This window comes from Talpa occidentalis, unplaced genomic scaffold, assembly GCF_014898055.3.
Source record: "Talpa occidentalis isolate TD23 unplaced genomic scaffold, MPIMG_talOcc4v2.1 talOcc4.10, whole genome shotgun sequence".
In the NCBI taxonomy this organism is placed as follows: Eukaryota; Metazoa; Chordata; class Mammalia; order Eulipotyphla; family Talpidae; genus Talpa; species Talpa occidentalis.
The window spans coordinates 67,007,386-67,028,490 of record NW_023600993.1 but is presented as its reverse complement, the minus strand read 5'-3'; the positions used below and the strand labels follow the sequence as shown (position 1 = coordinate 67,028,490).

At 42.9% G+C, this 21,105-nt stretch overlaps 2 protein-coding genes across 5 annotated transcripts in view; one reads left to right on the top strand and one right to left on the bottom strand.

Annotated features, from left to right (window-relative positions):
• The first annotated feature begins 205 nt into the window (after positions 1-205).
• Positions 206-12,248, top strand: GZF1 (GDNF inducible zinc finger protein 1). Of its 3 annotated transcripts, none has more exons than XM_054695946.1 (6): positions 206-227; positions 4,166-5,555; positions 6,962-7,056; positions 8,594-8,761; positions 9,303-9,460; positions 10,133-12,248. In XM_054695946.1, exons 2-6 carry the CDS (start codon positions 4,186-4,188, stop codon positions 10,481-10,483), a joined length of 2,142 nt encoding a protein of 713 aa, XP_054551921.1. In that variant the 5' UTR covers positions 206-227; positions 4,166-4,185; the 3' UTR covers positions 10,484-12,248. The 3 variants fall into 3 exon arrangements, with proteins under 3 accessions (XP_054551921.1, XP_037349670.1, XP_037349677.1); XM_037493773.2 differs by having other exon boundaries at positions 210-231; XM_037493780.2 differs by lacking the exon at positions 206-227 and adding an exon at positions 1,688-1,741.
• A 423-nt stretch (positions 12,249-12,671) lies between these two features.
• The window catches only part of NAPB (NSF attachment protein beta), a 57,319-nt gene continuing 48,885 nt past the window's right edge, over positions 12,672-21,105 (bottom strand). For both annotated transcript variants that reach the window (XM_037493807.2, XM_054695948.1), the window contains 4 exons: positions 19,733-19,837; positions 18,295-18,363; positions 17,894-17,944; positions 12,672-16,983 (listed from right to left, as the gene is read on the bottom strand). In XM_037493807.2, coding sequence (XP_037349704.1) covers positions 16,873-16,983; positions 17,894-17,944; positions 18,295-18,363; positions 19,733-19,837 — 336 coding nt within the window. In that variant the 3' untranslated portion in view covers positions 12,672-16,872. The remainder of the gene's footprint in view (positions 16,984-17,893; positions 17,945-18,294; positions 18,364-19,732; positions 19,838-21,105) is intronic.

Here is a 21,105-nt window from a genome sequence, read left to right as displayed (position 1 = left end):
CTATTTTGCTCCTTTTGTAACAGGGTGGTCCCCAGGAAAGGGGGAGGTTCCAGGTTCTCTGCCCCACCCAAATGGAGGGTGGAGCTGAGCAGAGAGTAGAACCTGCAGAGGATACTGAGGATGGAAGCAGGATGGAGCCAGAAGGAGACCTGGAGGAGGCACATGGAGCCTAGAGACACGTGAAGAAATTGCGCTTGCCTTTTGGTCGTGGACTGGGTGACACAGATGTGGGTGAGACCCGTGGGGAGATGACAATGGCAGCTTTCATCCTGATTTTGATTTTGCTCTTTTCCTTCCGGGCTTGTCTCGTTGTTTTTTGACCCTTTTCTGTGGGTCCCCACTGGAAGATGCTTTAGACTTGTGGCAGGCTTTGGGGCCTTGCTCTGGGCGGATCCCATATGGATGGACTTTTACCCATGAGGGGACGGGTAACTTTGGGTGCTTCATTTAGAAACTAGATTCTTTGCCTTTCCTGTATTGTGTCCTAGTTGTATTAAAGTTCCTTCCCATTAAAGTCTCATATGTTTTGTGTTGATGTGGCAGATGGCAGAACCCATTTAGAGCAGGCAGGTTTTGGGAGGGTTTGGGCTGCCCCTCTCCCTGCCCTGTAACACTTTTCATCCCACACTTGCCTGGCCCCTTGCTCCCCTTCTCTATGGGTCCCCACCAGAAGCTGCCTTGGTCTTGTGGCAGATTTTTGGGCCTCAGTGGCCCTGCTTTGGGCCAACCCTGTTTGGCTGGACATCTACCCACGAGGGGATGGGTAACTTTGGGTGCTTGATTTGGAAACTATATTCCTGGTCTTTTTCTCACCTCTCTATTGTACGCTAATTGTATTAAAGTTCCTTTCCATTAAAGGTCTTACGCACTGGGGTGTTTTGTCTTTACGGAGCAGATGGCAGAACCTATTCAGAGCAGGCAGCTTTGGAGGGATCTAGGGTGTCTCCCCGCACCCTGCCCTGTGACAGGAAGCAAGGTTTTGCTCCGAAGGTGTCAATCACCCTGACGACATAAATGGCTTTTCACTGAGGAGTTGCAGGGTGTCTGTAGAAGTTCCCTAACGACCGACCAAAATGGGGGCAGTCTATAGGTGATGCTAGCAGGGAGTGGCTTTGTCCCCCCCATGACCCCACTCTCCAGGCGGGGCGGCTCAGCTGCAGGGATACCCTCGGCCGCCCGGTGCACTGCTCCCGGCAAGCCGCACCCGGCGCATTCGGGGACGCTTCGTTCGCCGCCCGCCAGTACGAGAATTTCCGGTGAACTCCCCTCTTGTCCTGCGCCCTGCGGGTCGATGGCGCCTAACCGCACGCTTCGCAAGGGCACGCAGTCGCCTAGCACGCCGGGGGAGAAGCCGACGGGGAACGAAAAGCAGGCCGAGCGCCCCGCCTCTCACGTGACGCGAGCTCAGCCCGCCCGAGCGGCTCCGGGTAGTCGGCGCCGAGGTCGTGGCTTCTGCGCAGGCGCCCACCTGAGTTTGCGACGGATGACGCAATCTGGCGCGGCCAGCGGCAGGCGCGGCCTCAGCGTCTGTCGGATCACGTAACTGCCCGCAAGACCGCCGCAGTCCGACGTGCGCACGCAGCCCTCCGAAGGGGCGGGGCCGGGCTGGGGCGGGGCGAGGCCGCACTGTGGCCATTCCCCGGCGCCCGCGCTGGCGCCGCCCCGCCCAACCGCCGGCCGTCCGGTCCGCCTGGTCCAGCAGACGCGCGGCGGCGGCGGCAGCGGGGGCGCGGGCTGGGAGGTGAGTGCGCCGCTCCGCGCGTCCGTCTGGCCCTTCGCCCCGGCCGCCGCGTCTCGGCCGTCGGCGCCGGGAGCTGGCTGGCCCGGTGGTCTGCTCGGCGGCCTCGCGGTGCAGGAGTCGGGAGCCGTCCCGGGGCCGCAGGGCCAGGCCCCATTACCTGGCTCCGTGCATGCCCGGGACCGAGCGGGCGCTGGAGTCCTTGCAGCGGGGGCCGCGTGTCCTTTGCAAGTATGCGGGCCGCAGGGCCTGCGGGGGCGGCGAGCTCGTGGTGGGCCGGGGGCCGGGGTCGGGCGCGGGGGAGCGCGATGCCCACCCGGGCTGAGGCCTGGCCGGAGCCTTGCACATCCCCAGTGCGGAGGGGCAGCTGAGAGTGGCCGAGACTGGGGCGATGCTCAGGGGCGGAGGCGGCAGCCAGGGTGCCAGCCAATTACAGTGTGAGATGCAGCTGTCACCCAGGCTGAACTGTTCCTGTCGCCATGATCGCTTCCTTCCCTTCCTGTGGTCGGGCGAAAAAGGGAAATCTTGCTCATAACCACTTTATTGATTGACTTAGAAAGCATTTTCTGACCGCCCGTTCAGTTGCACTTGTGGTCCTCGGCGTCACTGGCAGAGCTGGTGGCGAGGACGGGCATCAGGCGAAGAGCGATCTGCAGCCGTTTCTCCCAAGACTTATCTGGAGCCGGGGGTAGTCCATCGACTGCCCCCGGCCCCATCCTATTCGCAGACTTGTGAAGGCCCCTTTAGAGGACACTGCTCAGGCCGCTCAGATACCAATTTTTTTGTTTTGTTTGATTTCTCAGATGAGCACAGAGGGCTGTCTTTTTCCATGTAAAGGGAGAGGGGCTGGTTGGTGGTTGTGGGGACCAGATTGTAGCCTCCAGCTACCAAAAGCAGCATCATTGATGGGGGAGAAGGCAGGAGAGGTGAGACTGTATTTTCAGGGAAGGTAAAGACAAGTTCTGCTCTAGAAAGTTTGAGCCTGACACCTGAGGCTAAGATCTGGTTGAAGGAGGTCAGCAATCGGGTGGGTACTTTGGATGACTGGATGGAGATTTAGGAACCAAAGGGAACTTGGAAGAGGATGGTGGATTCAAGAGCCAAAAGTTGGGGATAAGCCTTGAGAAGAAAGCAAGTATTTTGGGAAGCCTGAGAAGGCAGAAGGCATTACCCAAAATGGTGTTGTGGTATCATTGACGCTAAGGAGAGCGGCCCTTGGCGTGATGCTTAATTTTTTTTGGCTGTTATTTGTGGAAAGATCTAGGGAGTGAAAGCAGCACTTGTCCTTTGGCAAGGTTGAGGTGAAGGGTGTGCTGAGCAGTTTCAGTGAGTCCAGAGTCCTACCAGGTGCTGGCTGGAGCTCCCTGCCCATGCACTTTACCTTACTTTCTCATCTGGAATGGGGATAATAGCACCTAGACCTGGTGCATGGGAAGCCAGGAACAACTAACTTAAAAAAATCTCCAGTTAAGCACAGACATGTCTGCACTCACTAAGCCTCGTAACAGCTTGTCAACCTTCTACAGAGTTGCTAACGTTCAGAGAAGTTACTTGCTCAAGGCAACACAGCTTGTAACTGTGTAACTTGCATTATTTGTATACAGTTAATAGTAATTTAAATTATGAGGCATATAGAATGAGTATGGATTGTGGGCTACTTTTCCATTAAGTGTTCCTCATGGAAAATTAGTTTGTTGTTTTTAAAGACAGACATAGTACCTCCCTGGTGGTCCAAGGTTAAGCACACCACTGTGAAGCTATCCACAGCCTCTGCAGCACAAGTTCGGCCCCCCACCAGGGAGCTACTCATATGGCACAGCAGACCTCTCCTGACTCCCCCGCTGCTCCCCTCAGCAGTGTATTTCAGTCAGTCTGCCTGTTCTGTTCCCCACTCTGTCTCTGGTGAATCCTCTCACCCCCCGCATCTCTGGCCTATACCCTAGTTCTTGTATGTATACATAAATAAATCTTAAAAAAAAAAAAAAAGCAGACATAATTCTCTAAGATTTCCTCCCAGATAGGCAAGACCCTGTATTTTTTTTTTAATTATTTGGATTCCTGAATAAAGAACTAGACATTGTGTTCAGCCATAAGTTCATTACAGTTTTGTGGGTCTGCATCTGTAAGCAAATTAGAAAATCACCTTAATAAGCAAGTACTTCTTAGATGTATTTCATTAGTCAGTCAGTCACTTATGTTTAACATTGTGGGAAATCTTAGTGATATTTTATTTTTCATGCAAATATTAAGATATGTCAAAACTTCAGAAATGCTATTAGTGTGGTATGAATCTTTATATGAGAAAAGTTAGGTTTAGTTTATTAATCACTTCATAGCCTCTAAGAACTAAATTAATCACATTTTTTAATCCTTTTTCTTGAGTGGATGCTCATACATGAGTAATTCTTGCTTTGTTTGTTTCCAAAGCTGTTATTGGTAAAAGAAACATGGAAAGTGGTGCAGTTCTGCTAGAATCCAAATCCTCACCATTTAACCTTCTGCATGAAATGCATCAACTACGCCAGCTCGGCCACCTGTGTGATGTGACTGTCAGTGTGGAGTACCAGGGTGTCCGTGAAGAATTCATGGCCCACAAGGCAGTGCTGGCAGCCACCAGCAAGTTTTTTAAGGAAATGTTCCTTAACGAGAAGACTGTGGATGGTACTAGGACTAATGTCTACTTAAATGAAGTGCAGGTTGTTGATTTTGCTTCATTTCTTGAGTTTGTCTACACTGCGAAGGTACAGGTGGAAGAAGACCGGGTACAGCGAATGCTGGAAATGGCTGAAAAGCTAAAATGTTTGGACTTATCAGAAACTTGTTTTCAGTTAAAGAAACAGATGCTGGAGTCAGTGCTTTTGGAGTTGCAGAACTTCTCAGAGTCTCAGGATGCAGAAGGAAGCAGTGGATCCCAAGTCAGTGTTGCTCCCGAGCAGCCACTGGCTCTGCCCAGGGCAACCGAGGACGGCCCTCTTGCCAATGGCCTGGTGGATTCCTTGGATCCCGCAGGGGAGGGCATCAGCAATGGCGTGTTACCAGACATGCCTCCAAGGAAGTCCAAGGAGAAACCGGATAAGAAGAAAGATGTAGTTAAGCCTCCTTACCCTAAAATCAGAAGAGCTAGTGGGAGACTCGCTGGAAGAAAGGTATTTGTGGAAATCCCTAAAAAGAAATACACAAGACGACTTCGAGAGCAGCAAAAAAGTGCTGAGGATGACATAGGGGACCTCAGGTGTCCCCAAGACTCCAGCCTGGACACTGTGGCAACAGAGATGGAGCCAGGGGCCAAAAATGAGAACTGTAGTGCTGGGGTGAAAGTAGAGGAAGTGCTGCAGAAAGTGGTGATAGGGGAGGAGGAGGAGGAAGAGGAGTTGGAGGAGGGGGAGAAGAGGAAGAGCAACTTCAAGTGCATGATCTGTGACAAAGCCTTTCTGTATGAGAAGAGCTTCCTGAAGCACATCAGGCACCACCACGGAGTGGCCACGGAGGTGGTGCACCGCTGTGACACCTGTGGCCAGACCTTTGCCAACCGCTGCAACCTGAAGAGTCACCAGCGCCACGTGCACAGCAGCGAGCGCCACTTCCCGTGTGAGCTGTGCGGGAAGAAATTCAAGAGGAAGAAGGACGTTAAGCGGCATGTGGTGCAGGTCCACGAGGGTGGAGGCGAGCGGCACCAGTGCCAGCAGTGCGGCAAGGGCTTGAGCTCCAAGACCGCCCTGCGGCTCCACGAGAGGACACACACGGGCCATAAGCCCTACGGCTGCACAGAGTGCGAGGCCAAGTTCTCACAGCCCTCTGCACTCAAGACCCACATGAGGTACGGGCAGTGGCTCTGCCAGTGGAGTGTGGTGGGAAATATCTGCAGCTCTGAAAGTGTTTCCAGATTGTAACTTGTTGGCTTATTTTCTTGAAATATGCGCGGAGAAACTGAGGTGGTTCTAGGGTTTGGACCAGTGTGGCTACATCTCCAGGTTTTCATTTCTTAATTTGCTCCCTCTAATAACTGGGAGAGGCTATCTTGGGACAATTTTGAATATTCCTTCTAGGCAGAGATGCTATGAGATTGCGCTCTAGCTTTCTGGAAATCCGCAGTGTTCATCTATCCTGGAGGCCCACAGGGACGCCCACCTTCTCCTGACACAGAACCCAGTTCCCCTACTGCTGCAGAGGCCAGGACCCACAAATCTTGTCTTGCATGCACTGCAGGCCAGGTTCTCCCCTACATGGTGGCCTTTGTTGAGTATGGTTCCTACCACCTCCCCCCGCCAGGACGGGGCAGGGCTAATTACCTGTATTTCTCTTTTCCTGATTCATTTAGAACTTGTGTCTGTGACCATCTGGGTTTCACAGTCCTATTACTGTCCTCAGTGGCATGCCTTCAAGCGCTTTAGGATAGTTCTCTGGTCTTATTTTTGAGATCTCTGGGCTTGGAAAGTATGCCATGGGTTAGTCTGCACTACAGAATTAGCATGAATGGTGTTTTTTGGTTTGTTAATTTGTTTTTGAACTGTAGGTGGGTGACAGTTTTCAAATAAGTTTCCTTAGAATGCTCGTATTTATGCTTGAAATTCAGACAAGCAGTTTTCTACTCTGTTCTGTATCTGCACGCATGCCTAGGTCAGTCTTTGGGGTAGTGGTATGATTTTCATCTTCTTTTCAATTTGTGTATTGTTTAAAAACTTGGTCTAGGAAGCGCGTAGTAAATTGGAGTTGATGGCCACTTCACACTGGCTGTGAAGTGCAAATGCTTATGCACACTCCTCAGAAACCAGCCTTCTTCAGCACTTGGAAAACAGTTCTTTCTAGACAGCTTATGTTGTATTAGGAAGTGGTAGTAAATTTTTTGATAATGTGTACTTTGTCAGCAACAGTCCTGAAGGTGTTAATGGTTGATTTGGGATAAAGAAGCCTTACAAATATTATTTTATTTAGTGCTTTTAAAACTACACTAAGATGTGGTCTCTGCATGCATACGCTGTACAGCATAAACTGGAAGACAGGTGTGGGTGGACAGTCAGCATCTTAAGGGGCAAGATGTCAGTCTGTTGACCTCATGCAGAGACGGACTTGGGGAAGGAGATGATGGCGCTTTCTACCTTTCACTCCATTCATTCTCAATAGGTCTCTTGGAATGAACTGTCTTTGCAGGCTAGAGTGGAAATTGTATTGCAAAGTGAGGTTTGAAATACATCCTAAGTTACCATCTGAATGTTGTACTTTCAGAATTCATACAGGGGAAAAACCTTTTGTCTGTGATGAATGTGGTGCAAGATTCACTCAGAACCACATGCTGATTTATCATAAAAGGTGTCACACAGGTAAATACTCATGCTGTTGTGATTGAATGTCTTTCCTAGCTGTAGACGCAAACTGCGATTTATTAATTTAGAAGTTGGCATCTATCAAATGATGTAAGCTAAAGCTGGGAGAGAGCGTTTCCACCTAGTTAAGTGAGCAAAAATAAATATGTTCACCAAACTTTCCATTGCCTGCGTCCTTGAGGCAATGGTTTTTGCATATCCAGCCGTAGGAACTGGCATTGAGTCTTACGTAGCAAGAGGTATGAAACAGTTCCTATTATTTTAGCTCCAAATTCCATTTCCAGGAATCTGTCGTAAAGAAATTGTTCAGAATACGGGAAAAGCTATATGCTGTTCTCTTTTCCAGCTATTAATAACAAAGCTTTAGAAACAACTCTATTAGTGTAACCACAGGCCGTGGTTCTGAAAATTGACCATTAATATCTCTGAACAGTATGAAAAATATCCACACAGGGATATTGACTTAAAAAATGCACACTTAAGCATACAGTAAATCCTAGCTATATGGAAAACCTGCACATGAAAGACTGGAAGAAAATATTTGTATGTAGTATTAAGGAGGTATGAAATTATCTTGCTTCCACTTTCCAATTTTTTTGATATGTTATAGTGACAGAGAAAATTTAAATTGGCTTTATTCTGATTTAGCACAATACCCTAAAGTTCCGAACCCTGTATTATACAAAAGTACACAGAATCTGCTGTGTGCTATAGTTATCATAGTAACTCTGCTCCTTCATGTTTGCTTGCATTGTCACATTTTTACTTCTAATCACTGTCATATAGGCCTCAAGCTCAAATTCAGGCAAGACAAGAGTTGAGGCATTTAATGTCAAATTACTAGATTGTAAAATGAGCATAAATTGGTGTGTAATGGAAGCTTGGGGGTGGAGAGGTCAGGTCACACTGACCTCTGTCTCACTGTTAAAATCATTTCATTATAACATTAATATATTCAAACCGTATTAAAAGCCGATCTTTATTTTGATGTTTGTGAAATTAGGGCACAACTAATAATCTGATGAGTCTGATTTATGGGACTTAAAGGACTCAAACTGCATAATGAAAATGGCATTTTAACATTTTTTTTTTCTTCTATAATCCATTCCAAGTTGATGGGGATTTGCGACTCTTGAATAGCTATGCCTATTATATCTAATGTGAACTTCCTCTCAAGAGGGACTTTTATTCTAATAATAATCCCTAGAAGTCCTTTTTGAAAAACAATTCTCCAAACAAGTTGTAAAACTGATTTGTTTGGAATGACTAAATATCCAAACTATGAGTTGACTAAATAACTCTTTAATTCTAGCCTAATCTTTCAGAACTTCCCAGGATATTGTGCACCAACTTTGAGCAGGTAGTAAGCATCTTAAGTGAATAAATGTTCTGACAGTTCCAACTAGGAAATGTAGCACGCTGCCTGCCATGGCACCCTGAGAAGCTTGTGGGTTTTAAGAATGGGTTTTATGCTCTTCCTTTATATTTTAATGCTTGAACCATTTCTAATTTTTTGTTTCATCTTTTCATGTAGGTGAAAGACCTTTTATGTGTGAAACATGTGGCAAGAGTTTTGCTTCTAAGGAGTATTTAAAACATCACAATAGAATCCATACTGGATCGAAACCCTTTAAATGTGAAATTTGTTTCAGGACTTTTGCCCAGCGGAATTCACTGTACCAGCATATTAAAGTCCACACAGGTATGGCTGGAATGTTACCAGAAAAGAAAATTCATCATGGCAAGAAAAAAATCCCTAAGGTTTTAGGTTTACTAGAAAGTTATTTGGAATTTAACTTTGCTTTGTGTGTACTAGCATTTAAAAAAAAAATGAGCTGCTATTTTCTGGCTCTGAGAAGCTGAAGTGATATGAACATTTGAATATGGATGTAGCTATGTGAACATTTAAATGTTTTCTGATTAACTTAGAGACAGTGATATCTACATGTCAGTGTGTATACCTGCTTGTATTCATTTCTATTCTGTCACTATGGAAAGGAGGTTGAACTTTCTATAGGTGTAATACCAGCTGCAGGTGTGGCTTCGGGCCCTTGTGGGTATAGGCTGTAAACTCAGTATCTGAGGGACAGTACATTGTGCCTGTCAGCTGACCCTTGAGTTGATCCTTATATAGCTGTCTTTATGGTGGAGTACCAAAGATTTTCCATAGTTTACAAACAGCAGTATTCTAGTTTGTTAGAATGAAATACAGTAGGCTAAGGAGATCTTCTCTTCTGTCTCAGGGGAACGGCCCTATTGTTGTGACCAGTGTGGAAAGCAGTTCACCCAGCTCAATGCGCTGCAGCGCCACCATCGGATCCACACAGGGGAGAAGCCTTTCATGTGTAATGCATGTGGGCGGACGTTTACGGACAAGTCCACACTCCGGCGGCACACCTCAGTAAGCTTGTTTTTAAGAATGACAAATTGCTGCTCCTTAGGCACGCACAACCCTAGGCAGTCAGAAGTGCCTGTCATTCGTTCCATAAGGAGGTGAGGGAATACGTGAGGTCTTTCTTTGCAGTTACTATGACTGAAGAACCAAGTCTCTCGGCCTAGGAAGGCACACTCTGATAAATCCTTTTTTTTTTTTTTTAAAGATTGATTTATTTATGCATACAAGAGCTGGGGTTACAGGCCAGAGGCACGGCGAGGTGAGAGGATTCACCAGAGACAGAGTGGGGAAAAGAACAGGCAGACTAACCAAAGTACACTGCTGAGGAGAGCAGTGGGCAAGTTAGGAGAGGTCTGCTGTGCCATGTGGGTTGCTCCCTGGCTGGCCAGGAATCGAACTTGTGCTGCAGTGGCTGCAGATAGCTTCATAGGTTGCATCTCAACCCTTGCGCCACCAGGGAGGCCCCCATAAATCCTTTTCTAACAGTGACATGGGTGATAGAAAGGTATTAACAGTTAGTAAAAGGATGTTTTTCCTGGAGCAGTATCTAAATTTAAGTTGAAGTGAGAAAATTGTTTTAAAAGATGTATTTGTCATTGTTAGTAGCTGTGAATTGAGGGGTTTACAGTTTCTTGTGCAGAAGCAATCAGTGACTTTTGTTTTGTGTTTGATTTGTAGATACATGACAAGAATACTCCATGGAAGTCTTTCCTTGTTATTGTAGATGGCTCACCTAAGAATGATGAAGGGCACAAGACTGAACAGCCTGATGAAGAATTTGCGCCATCCAAACTTTCTGATAAATTGCTATCTTTTGCAGAAAATGGCCATTTTCACAACCTGGCCACAGTCCAAGACAGTATGCCCGCTGTGCATGGGAACAGTCCCGTAGACCCTGCCTGCAAGTCAGATGATCCTGTGGTGTCCCAGGATGCTCTGCTGGCCACCACCATCAGTGAGCTCAGTGGGCTGACTCCACAGACAGACTCGATGCCCACACAACTTCACTCCTTAACCAACATAGAATAAGCTTGACTTTAGCTGCTAAGTCGGTTGCAGCCTCATCTTTGCTTATATGAGAGAAGCAAAGATAGCTGTATAGGAGATAAGTCAGGGACTAAGCAAAAGAACTATCTGTGGGCAATGAAGGGAACAAGAATGATTTCTGCAGATTTTCCCAAATTTCTGCTCACTTGCACGTCTTGATCAAAGCATTTTTAAAGCTCTCCCTTAAAATCCTGATCTGCATGATCTCAGCTACACTTAACAAAGCAGTTAACATAACCTTACTTAATTCTGGTACAGGTTATATGTGTTAATCATTCTAATGCTTGATTATCTTGCTATTTATGACTTTTGGACAACTGCTTACCTTAACTGTACAGAGCAGTGACCCAGCTCATGAAATTGCTGTACCCAGTCTCACCCTGCCTTAGCTTCCACGTGGGTTTATTTCTGATACTTTTATGGTATTTTTCTACCAAGCTGAAATAAAACTGGGGCCATGTATTTTCAGCTATGTCTTCCCTGTTGAATTGAATGAAGCAAATAAATTTGTTCCGGGGACCCTTGAATGAATTACTGCATTCGTTCCTCTCCATAGCCACTCCCCCCACCCCTCCCTTGAGAAACACTAAAAAAGAAATGACAAATTGGATACTTGCTAACTGCTTAGTATAAGCTCTCATAGCAGTAAGCAGGTAGAACATGTGCCATAAAATAACTTTTAAAATGAAAATGTGGCTGTTTGGATTCTTTCCTAAAAATCAGATTAGGTAAAAGCTGTCCTACCAAAGATTCTAGCAGCAAACTACTATTTATTTTGCAAAGAAGTGTGAATACTAAGCAAGAGGCTTTAGAGGACTTGAAACGTTTCAGCCATTTTATTTACAAAGTAGAATGAGGTAACTGTGTCAAACTTAGAGCAGAGTATTAGTATTTTTGCAGTTTTTCTGACTTAATTTCCAGAAACCCAGACTTTTTCATTTCCACATCCAATGCTTGAAATATTTGTTTCCTTGGGAGCATGTGAGCATATGTAGATGGGACCAAAGGCCTTGGCACACTCATCTTTGATCATGCCTTACGAGAGGACTGTGAAGAATGTGTGTCTTAAATGCGCCTTTGGCTATCACATGCTGGCCTTAATTACTGCTCAAAGTGATTTGTAGTTAAAAGACAATTCTGCTTTATTTTCTAAGCCTGATTCTTGGCTCCAGCAGGTTGGTGGCTTTGATATATTGCTATGTGCTTATGAAGTGCTTCTACTTAACCATATTAATTTAAAGAGAAACTTGAATGATAATTATTTCATTCACTAGTTGATCTTTTCCTCTACATTTTAATTTATTAAACTTGCTGTGAAAACACTTTTTTCTAAAAGAAAGGTAATTTTATCTGTAAGTTTGAGGATGAAAACAGGAATTAGTGAGGGAAGACTTGCTTCCTAAGTGCTTACTTTGTTCTAACATATAACATGTCACAGTAAATATTAAAAACACCATAAGGTGTTTTAGATGCTGATAACATGTTTCACACCTGCTCTTGAAGACAGCCGTACTGAATGATTTCAAATAAATCGACAACTTATCCTAGTTATGTTTACAGAACAAAAAAAATAGTGACTATCACTTTGGTCAGAGAATGGGCCGACCCAGCTGATGAATTGTTTCATGGAATAAAGTTATCTTAAGGAGAAGGAATTTAAATAATTATTTTGTTACCTACTGGAAGAATTTTTGTCTTGAACTTGTTTCTTTAGAAATTCTACAAAAAAAATGTGTTAATAAATGTTTGCTTTGTAAAAATAGTTTTGTAAGTTCATTTCCACTATTAGAATTTAGGCCCTGCAGAAGTAAGATTTTTAGTTGAAACACAAATATTTCCTTAATTTCAGAGGTAATGAAATTTCAAGTCAGAGTCTATAGTTTCAGGATAAATCTATCTTAACAATTTAGATTGCACATTTATCCTTCCAAGTGAAAGGCCTGGTGGTGAGCCACGCTAATCTCTGCAAGAAGCTGAGTAGCTGGTGCTGCACAGTGCAAGTGGACTGAATCCAATGTACCAGTAACACTTGGTACACAGACTTCTCCAATATGGACTTCTCTGTCTACTTCCTGTGGGAGTAAGACTCCTCTTGAGAAGAGAAATTAAAAAATTCCACAGAAGCCATCACAGAGGGGGTTGCCCCTCTATTGTTCTTGCCTGGCTGAGTAAAAGCCAGGCCACCCTGAGTATGTTAGTCTCAGATCAGAGAGCAGGCAAGTGCCCTTGGTTCTGCACTGCCCCCTCAGAGCCTGGAGAGGTGACACCAGGCCTCAACTCAACCATATGGGAAGTACTCTCACCCCACACTCCAAAGTGCTGCCTTTGGTTGTATCATCTTTGTTGTAGAGACTTTGAAAATAAATGATCCCTGTGGTGGGAGAAGACCTTTATTAACGGTGATTTTTAACAGAAATGTGGCTCTGCTTAAGATGATAATCGAAAAAATCAGAAAATAAGTTGTGATAATTAAACTAACCCGTTAAATTGTAGACTGTCGTACCAGAACATTTTTGAAACCAAATGAGTGCTCGTCCCATTAAATGAACCTGATGGTTGTTCACTTAAAATAGCAGTATTACTGAGGGTTGGGGGTGGGGAGAAGGTAGGGACTCATGCAAAGGGCCATCTGTTCACATGTACCAAGGCAAGACCATGTCAGCTACAAACACGGGTTGTACAGTTCACCTCAGCAGAGCCCAGAAACCACCCACCTACCTCTGCCAGTCTGCATAGTGACTCAGCAAAACTCGCAAAAACAGGTCTTTAAACCATCACAGTGGATTCTTTTTTTTAGGAAACACTGACTATAAGAGGCAATTGAATGATACACTAATCCTGAACAATTCAGTATTCCTTGATTGGGATAGACTGTTCTACCATTCATTTTTAAATAAATGCTTTGAATTATCTTTCGGTTGCGGACTTGAAATTTACCTGAACATGGCTCCCTGAGGTTAACTGGCTGTTCATTTAACTCTCCCTTCTCCCCTGCCAACCTCCAATCCTATGTCATATTCCTTCCACGTTCTCGAGGGGAGGAGCTGGCAAGAGGGGCTGGCCTCTCCAGGGAACCTATCCCAATCAGACTTCCATAAAGTTAGTAAAGGCCTGCATCCACAGCTAACAGATGTGAGTGGCTTTAGGGTTCCTTGCTACCCCACCTCCAAAACTCTTCTAGGCATCACTCCTCCATCAACTTTCAAGTGATTATAGGGAGTCTAAAGAATTCAAGCAAGATTCCTTAATGGGGGCAGCAGGAAGGGATGAGAATGTGAGGCTTACAGAGTTCTGAGTGAAGCAACAGACTAAGGTTTCCTTCAAAGTCCCTCATCTTGTAAACTGAATTTCTATTAAGTGACCTAAGTTCAATGATCTATTAAGTAACCTAAGTTTGATATTCACAAAGCCTACAACAGATAATGCCTGTTACCTTCAGCTTGATGGGAAGAATCTGAAGGAAAAAAGTTACTCTTAATCTGTGCAAATGGAGTTAGGAAAGACTAGTCAAGATATTACTCATAATTTCCACTTTATTTACTGTACACGTTCACACAAAACATACATACTCTCTGCTAAGACAGATTTACCATCACATGGGCAGGTAGTTTTCATATGTAATTCTCCACCCGAGAGCAGGAGAGGGAACACTGCAGTGGCCGAATGAGAACCTGACAGATGCAAATCTACTCCTGCTCATGGCTCACACCACAGGCGGGAGGGTCAGAGGCGGCATGCGTGCTGCCAAATCCTCCGAAGCAAGCCACAGAGGTCTGCGTTTGGACATTTTAATTACAGTCAGAGAAAATAGTAAGTGCACACACTTTGGTTACAGTGACACCATCACACACAGGCCACGACTGTGCAAATATACTGTTTTCAAATCATTAAATGAAAAAGGAACTCATACAGCTATAAAAGTGTTGCCACAAAAAGCAAAGCTTTCCTGAAGAGATCTGAATGGACTTTGACTATGAACTAAGCTTAGATTTGTTAAAATATAAGGATTATAACATAAAATCATATTTTTTTCATAAATGACTTTCTATAAATCCAGGAGACCCGAATCAGGTCTCTAGTCATGCTCTTCTCTGTGTTGATGGGACATTTCAAGAAGTCTGGACGCTTTATCACCTGGCAGGTCTGTTCTAGCTGTTACAATCATTTTTATTCTTTCTAGATGAAGTATTAAAAACCAAAATTAATTCTTAACTCAGACACTGATCCCAGGGTTTATTTCACTCTAAATAAGGAACTCCAACATAACATCACCAATACTGCTTTAAAAATCATACTTCTTCATACAGAGGTTTGTTAGTAGATCACTATGAATAAACTGAAATACCTTAAAATAAATCATTTGGTTTTGAGTTTACATGGTAAGTCTGGAAGGTTCTTTTAACAAATGAAAATAAACTTTCTAAACTAGTGATGGAACACGCCAGCTAGTACGAGGATTTAAATGCTCTCCAAATGGATCGACTCACATCTGGAACACAGTTTACAAATGCCCCCAGGCTTTTGAAAAAGAATATTAGGCTGGCTGAAGAATAGGCCGGCTGAAGAATATTAGAATATTAGGCCGGCTGAAGAACCCACATCTAAGCACTTTCTTGTAAGAGACTCCACAGGAAGTGAAGAAGGTCCAAATGGGTTGTGTTCTGAAGTGTACTGAGAGAAACAGCTTTCTGCCAACAATTCCAGACCTTTGAAGGAAGGACAGACTCCAGCGCCCAATACCAGAGTATCTGTGTCTTCTGATTCACCCTTTCTACCCTCAACTGACACTGTGCCATTGCTGACCATCCTTGTCACTAAAGACCAAGGCCGCCACTGTAGAGGGAGAGCCTGTACAACGTGGCCTCAGCTGGGCCTTTTCAACTTCATTTCCTGCTACTGCCCCTCCATTCCACACTGACTTACTCACTTCATCCCAAAGCCTTCCTCACTCAGTCCAGTCACTCATCCTTGGCCAGGGCACACCCACTCTACTTCTGCCCACCCTGGCTACTAATTCCAGGCAAGGGCCATCCAAAAATTAAAACACTACTCAAATACCAATTACTATCTGACATAATATGGAAAATTTCATTGCCTGTCCTTAATGACTGCTGTCACAATTTAAAAAGAACCACAGGTTATATCTGGCAACAGATGTTTCAAAACATAGATCATTTAAGCATAAATAAAGAGATTTAGGAAACAAGATCACGTCTAAAGTATAATGTGAGCATGTAATATATGGGTAGGGATCAAGTTCATAAATAAGAGAGCACATATCATGTAAACCAAAAGAACATGACAGAGTTCAAACACACAAACTAAGACCAATCCACTGGCTAAGAGAAAATTTAAGTCCCCTCAGAAGCTAGTTTGGGTTCTTCTCCAAATGCGCAAGTAGTAAACCCAGTACTACATTTACTTATCTAACCTATCACATTCAATAAAGGGATAAAATGAATGACACACATTCTCAAGCTTTGACTTTGACAATTTACCGGCCTAGAAGAGGATTTACATGACAGTGGCACTGAGGGCACCATCTCATGTGGGAAAGTATATAAACATAAAAGTAAAGTGATATGCCAGTTAAACAACTTTATGTGAACATAAAGAAAGGGGTTTCCATTCCAAGTAAACTGGAAACACTCTCCAGGAAAAGGAGATACTCTGTTTTTCATAGTCTTGTGTGTGTGTGTGTATGTGTGCGTGAGTGTAAGTAAAAATCAGTCAGACTTACCTTGACGTTCATCCACACACAAAAGCAAGCACTGCCAGGAAGCTCCCTTGTCTTATACTATGAAGTAATGCCAGCAGACCCAGGCTATTCTGAGTTTTTGCATGCATGTTAGCATACAGAACAATATACAAAGCAAAGAAAGTGGTCACTAGCACCATCAAAAGAATCACAAGGTAACATCAAGAACAATGAAATTTCTAATGAAAAAGGTTATAAATTCATTCCCAACAACCATCCGAAATTAAACACATATATTTAGAGAATACATCCCAAGCATCTATTAGAACTGGGTTGGGTACTCAAGTCCACAAAGGACAAAAAATTAATGTGGCAAAATTAAATATGGGCCCTGCAAGTATCAAAACAACAGGAATAAGTTTCTGAAGTAGTTTTCAGAAAACCCTGGAGACTCTAACAAGCATGAACTAGCCCATCCTACCCACAATATGCACAGGAGCTTCCCACCTGTCCACTTCATAGCAACACAAACACAGCGAGATTAAAACACACACAGGTCATTTGGCTCAAGTGCAACAAAATTAAGTCATTAAATGGGCATCCCATTAAGATCACTTGGCCCTAAGATGAAACTAAAGAGGAGTTAGCTGCATGCCACAAAGACAGAAACATTTCACTTAAGGTCTCCATCTCCTTCTCCATCCCCTTGAATGGACTTTTTGATACGAAGCAACATGGTAGTAAGCCACTGATCCAAGCGAGATATCGAGTCAAATTCCTTCACCTAGTTTAAGGGGAGAGGAACAGCAATTATTCCAAGGAAATACAATTCATGCACAAAACAACAGTACCCTGAACTATTTAAACATTTATACTAATAATGTGCTATTTTGACTCTTGACTATTTTTTCATTATCTTGTGACAGTTTTGATGGAGCTTGTGACAAGTTCATGTGTTTTTTATAATGCTCTATATGCTATCATGTGCATGGCAAAAATTCCTAGTAGCCTTTACATTTGGAAGAAATCAGATCCTGTGTAAGAATTAGAAGATGGAAAATTAATACTGCTCCATACTCACTGAACATGAAAAGAATATACTTGCAAAGAAGGAATGTGTGGAAGTAGAATTCCTTTAACTGACTTTATTGCATTATCACAGAACAAAATTTCAGTAAGATAAAAATGATGTGGTGGCAAAAGTTAAATGGGAAAACATCCCTTTCAAAGTCATGGTGAATATATTAATGGAGGATACAGCGAACTTTGCTTGATTCTAAACATAAGATGGGAAAATAGAAAAATGTTGAGTCTAAAGAAAAAATCTTCCATCTATTTTATGCCAAGGATATAGCAAACTATTTTATTTTTAAATTGTATTAATAATTTAAATTATATTTAACTGATTTTACTTTATATTTACTTATATATCAGATTATTTTCAAAAGAAACATTCAAACTGCAAATTAAAACACACAGGATACTGTTTATTGAATTTGCCTCACAGCTAAATTCAGTTAACATAGCTATCTAATTGCTAAGGTTTGTAGGCTATATAAACACGACCTTTGTAAAATACACTTTAGGTATACAGGAATAATGTTTAAATAAATGTTCAGCCTTCACACAATGAAAAGAAATTTCTGTAACTTAAACCTTCAAAGAATGTACTATATAGCAAAGGCATAACTTACTGCTTCAGTGTAAGCTTCACTATTCTGTTCTTCATGAGCTTCTAGAAGTTTCTGGTAGAACAATATGGAAAAATTAGTTTAAGTTAAAATTTTCCATCTATGAATAGATACTTTAGATATCGAAACAGTTTTAGTATAACATTGTTACTGCCAAATACCTTATAAAATTGGGAAGCATTAGAATATAATTCAAGAATTACCCCAAGTCAGAGATCCAGGTTATGTGTTAACTTTTCAGAATTGCCTGTTTCAGAACACAATGCTTATATCCCTGACTCCAGTCACATTTGAGACCTATTCTTTAAAAGCAGAAAAGCAAGCAGCAGACTTCATAAAACTTCATTACACCCAATCCCACTTGACAACAAAGGCATTTTTTCCAAAGTTCTAGTGTAACTTACTTTCAATAATTTACATTCTCTTGAATCAGTGAATGCTGGAAACATTTCCTCATATTTCTCAAGAGCAAGCTGAAAGAGAAAAATACTTGTTAATGTCCAATTCACTAAACAAAGGAATAATGTCTTGAACATTACCTTCAATAAAATTTATCTACATCCTATTTAAGGTGGTTTAAGAAGTATTTTGTTAAACTTGCCATCAAAATCAGTTTGATTTTAAATTTTCAATTTTAGTACATAAAAACTTTCTAAACCATTTTTTTTTTCTGAATTAGGTTGCTGTAAAGAAGACAATGTGAATCAAACCTAATTCTAAAACCTTGCAAACCAGATGTCTGTTTTCATCCATAATGGAGAAGTTCTTCCCTATCACTGTCCAATTTTCAAACACATCACAGACTACTGCTCAAGGCTGGAAGGAAAGGGTTTTTTTCCTTCAGCAGCTTTAATTCTGCTCTTCCAATTCCAGACACTAACAAAATCAATGTGCCCATGTTTCTGCCTCTTTTCTCTCAGTTTCCATTAAGCTTTTCAATTTCTCCGCAGCAGATTTAGTGCAGCGCTGTGAAGCTGTCCGCAGCCTCTGCACCGTAGGTTCGATTCCCGGCTGGCCAGGGAGCTACCCACATGGCACAGCAGGCCTCTCCTGCCTCGCCTGTTGCTCCCCTCAGCAGTGCTTTTGATCCGTCTGCCTGTTCTGCTCCCCGCTCTGTCTCTGGTGAATCCTCTCACTTTCCAGCGCCTCTTGTATAAATAAATAAATCTTTATTTTTAAAGATTTATTTATTTATTTATACAAGCACTGGGTACAGTCAGAAGCACGGGAGGGTGAGAGAATTCACCAGAGCCAGAGGGGAGAGCAGTGCAGGCAGACGACAAAGTACACTGCTAAGGGGAGCAGCGGGCAGCAGGAGAGGTCTGCACGCCATGTGGGGCCCTTGACCGGCGGCCGGGGATCGCACCGGCACTGCAGAGGCTGCGTGCAGCTTCGCAACCCAGTGCTCAACCGCTGCGCCAACAGGGAGTCCCAGTAAATAAATCTTAAAAAAAAAATATTTCTCCCTAGTTGGAAATTCAAATTCTATTTCTGAGTTAAAGAAATAGCTAGTTATTCTACTTTTTTTACCTCCCCCTAACTTATTGCAAATGAATCTATGGAAGGAGCATGGTTGCCATGTTTCTGACTTTAAGAGAACAGCCTTGGCAACTGAACATGTTGCCATGTACAAAATTACGATTGGGAACACATACCACACAGCATCATTATTACTACTGTTATTATTATTGTATTATTTTTGTTATTATTATTAATGTACGTGGTTTAATCCTGCTACTAACAAACATCACACAAATGTAGTGATAGCAAGGATGACAGAGTACCTAGGGCCTGTTTTCATGACTGACCCTTATCAGAAAGTGAGCACAGAAGAATGTTTACCTTGGCGTTCAACTCATCCACTATGAAGTGACAGAGCGCTGCTTTAAAGAAATAATCCTTTGCACTGTACTTCAACAAAGGATTATCCATAGTGTTTGCTCCAACCTAGGCACAGAAAGCAAGAGTTAGACTGAAAGTTTCCTTCTTATATTAGACAAACCAATTCACATCTGCTGCCTTTCAGAAAATATTTCTGTATCTTACATTAGGTTAGTCAGGAAATATATTTTTTAACCTAGTATCATATACTAGAAAATTTTACCAGACAAGAAGTAATATTGAATACATAAAGTGCTGACTTGTTAAAAATGATTCCAAATTTACTTTCAGGAATATGGAATAGATGTACTTTCCTTTATCTCTCCTATACACAGCTAAACCCCAATTAATATAAAACAAATATAGAAGACTGAAAGTTGAGAAGAGAGCTGACCAGCCAGGGACCTAGAGATACAGACAAAATATGGCAGTGAATTCCCTGGATTGTTTTCTTTCATCTGTCTTTGAATTGGAACAACCCAGACGTACTAGTAGGTGTAAAAGGAGAATTATAAGTCTGCTGTCTCTGGCCAAAGGCAGAAAACGGGCAGCCTAGCAAGACAGAAAACATTTATAATAATAACTACTCTATTCTGGTCAAAGACCACAGAAAAACTGTGGCTCCACCCCATTCACATCAGCAGACTCAAGACATCTACCTTTTTAAGAATGCAAGGAGCCAAATACTCTCACAGAGGTAGCTTCATAGCTTCAAAGACCAAGTAGGGAGCCAAACCTTCCACCCCTGCCACTGAGTTGAGGATCACATGGGAATCCTGAGTTTCAAGTCTACCTAGCAGGAACAGGTGGCCCTCATCTCCAGGGATATGGACTCAGAAAAGAAAAGACTTAATGGAGAGTTAAGACTTTCATCATCACCTAGTAATAAACAAAGACAACCCTAGTACGGTGTTAGCAGAGAGCAAGCAAGGACTGGAATGCCTGCCTCTGCCCAGGAGGTAACAAGAGTCCCTCCAACCCATACAATGGAGGCTGAGTGGGAAGCCTGAACTTCTTTACCACCACCTGGCAGTAAAGAGGTGACAGACTCCTTCCTTTTCCAGTCAGAGCTGTGTCCAAGAACACCAGTTGGGACAGAAGGTTTAATTACTGCATTATGTCTTATAATACAAAAATGTACATTTTTCTTTTCTTTTTTTAATTAATATTTTATATAATTTTTACATCATTTTCATTTTTGCATAATGTATGCATAAAAATGTACATTTTTCAATTGATGCTTATGCCCAATACCAAAAAAGATCTAGTGAATGAAGGAAGACAACTGGTGTTTAATAACTCTGAGTTGATAGAATTTTAGAATTATCTAACAA

What these genes read in the sequence shown, in the direction of transcription:
- GZF1 (XM_054695946.1), top strand. Translation starts at nt 4,186, where the DNA reads ATGGAAAGTGGTGCAGTTCTGCTAGAATCCAAATCCTCACCATTTAAC. An exon ending in TCATAAAAGGTGTCACACAG is followed by an intron (nt 7,057 to 8,593) that starts GTAAATACTCAT and finishes CTTTTCATGTAG; the next exon opens with GTGAAAGACCTTTTATGTGT. An exon ending in CACTCCGGCGGCACACCTCA is followed by an intron (nt 9,461 to 10,132) that starts GTAAGCTTGTTT and finishes TTTGATTTGTAG; the next exon opens with ATACATGACAAGAATACTCC.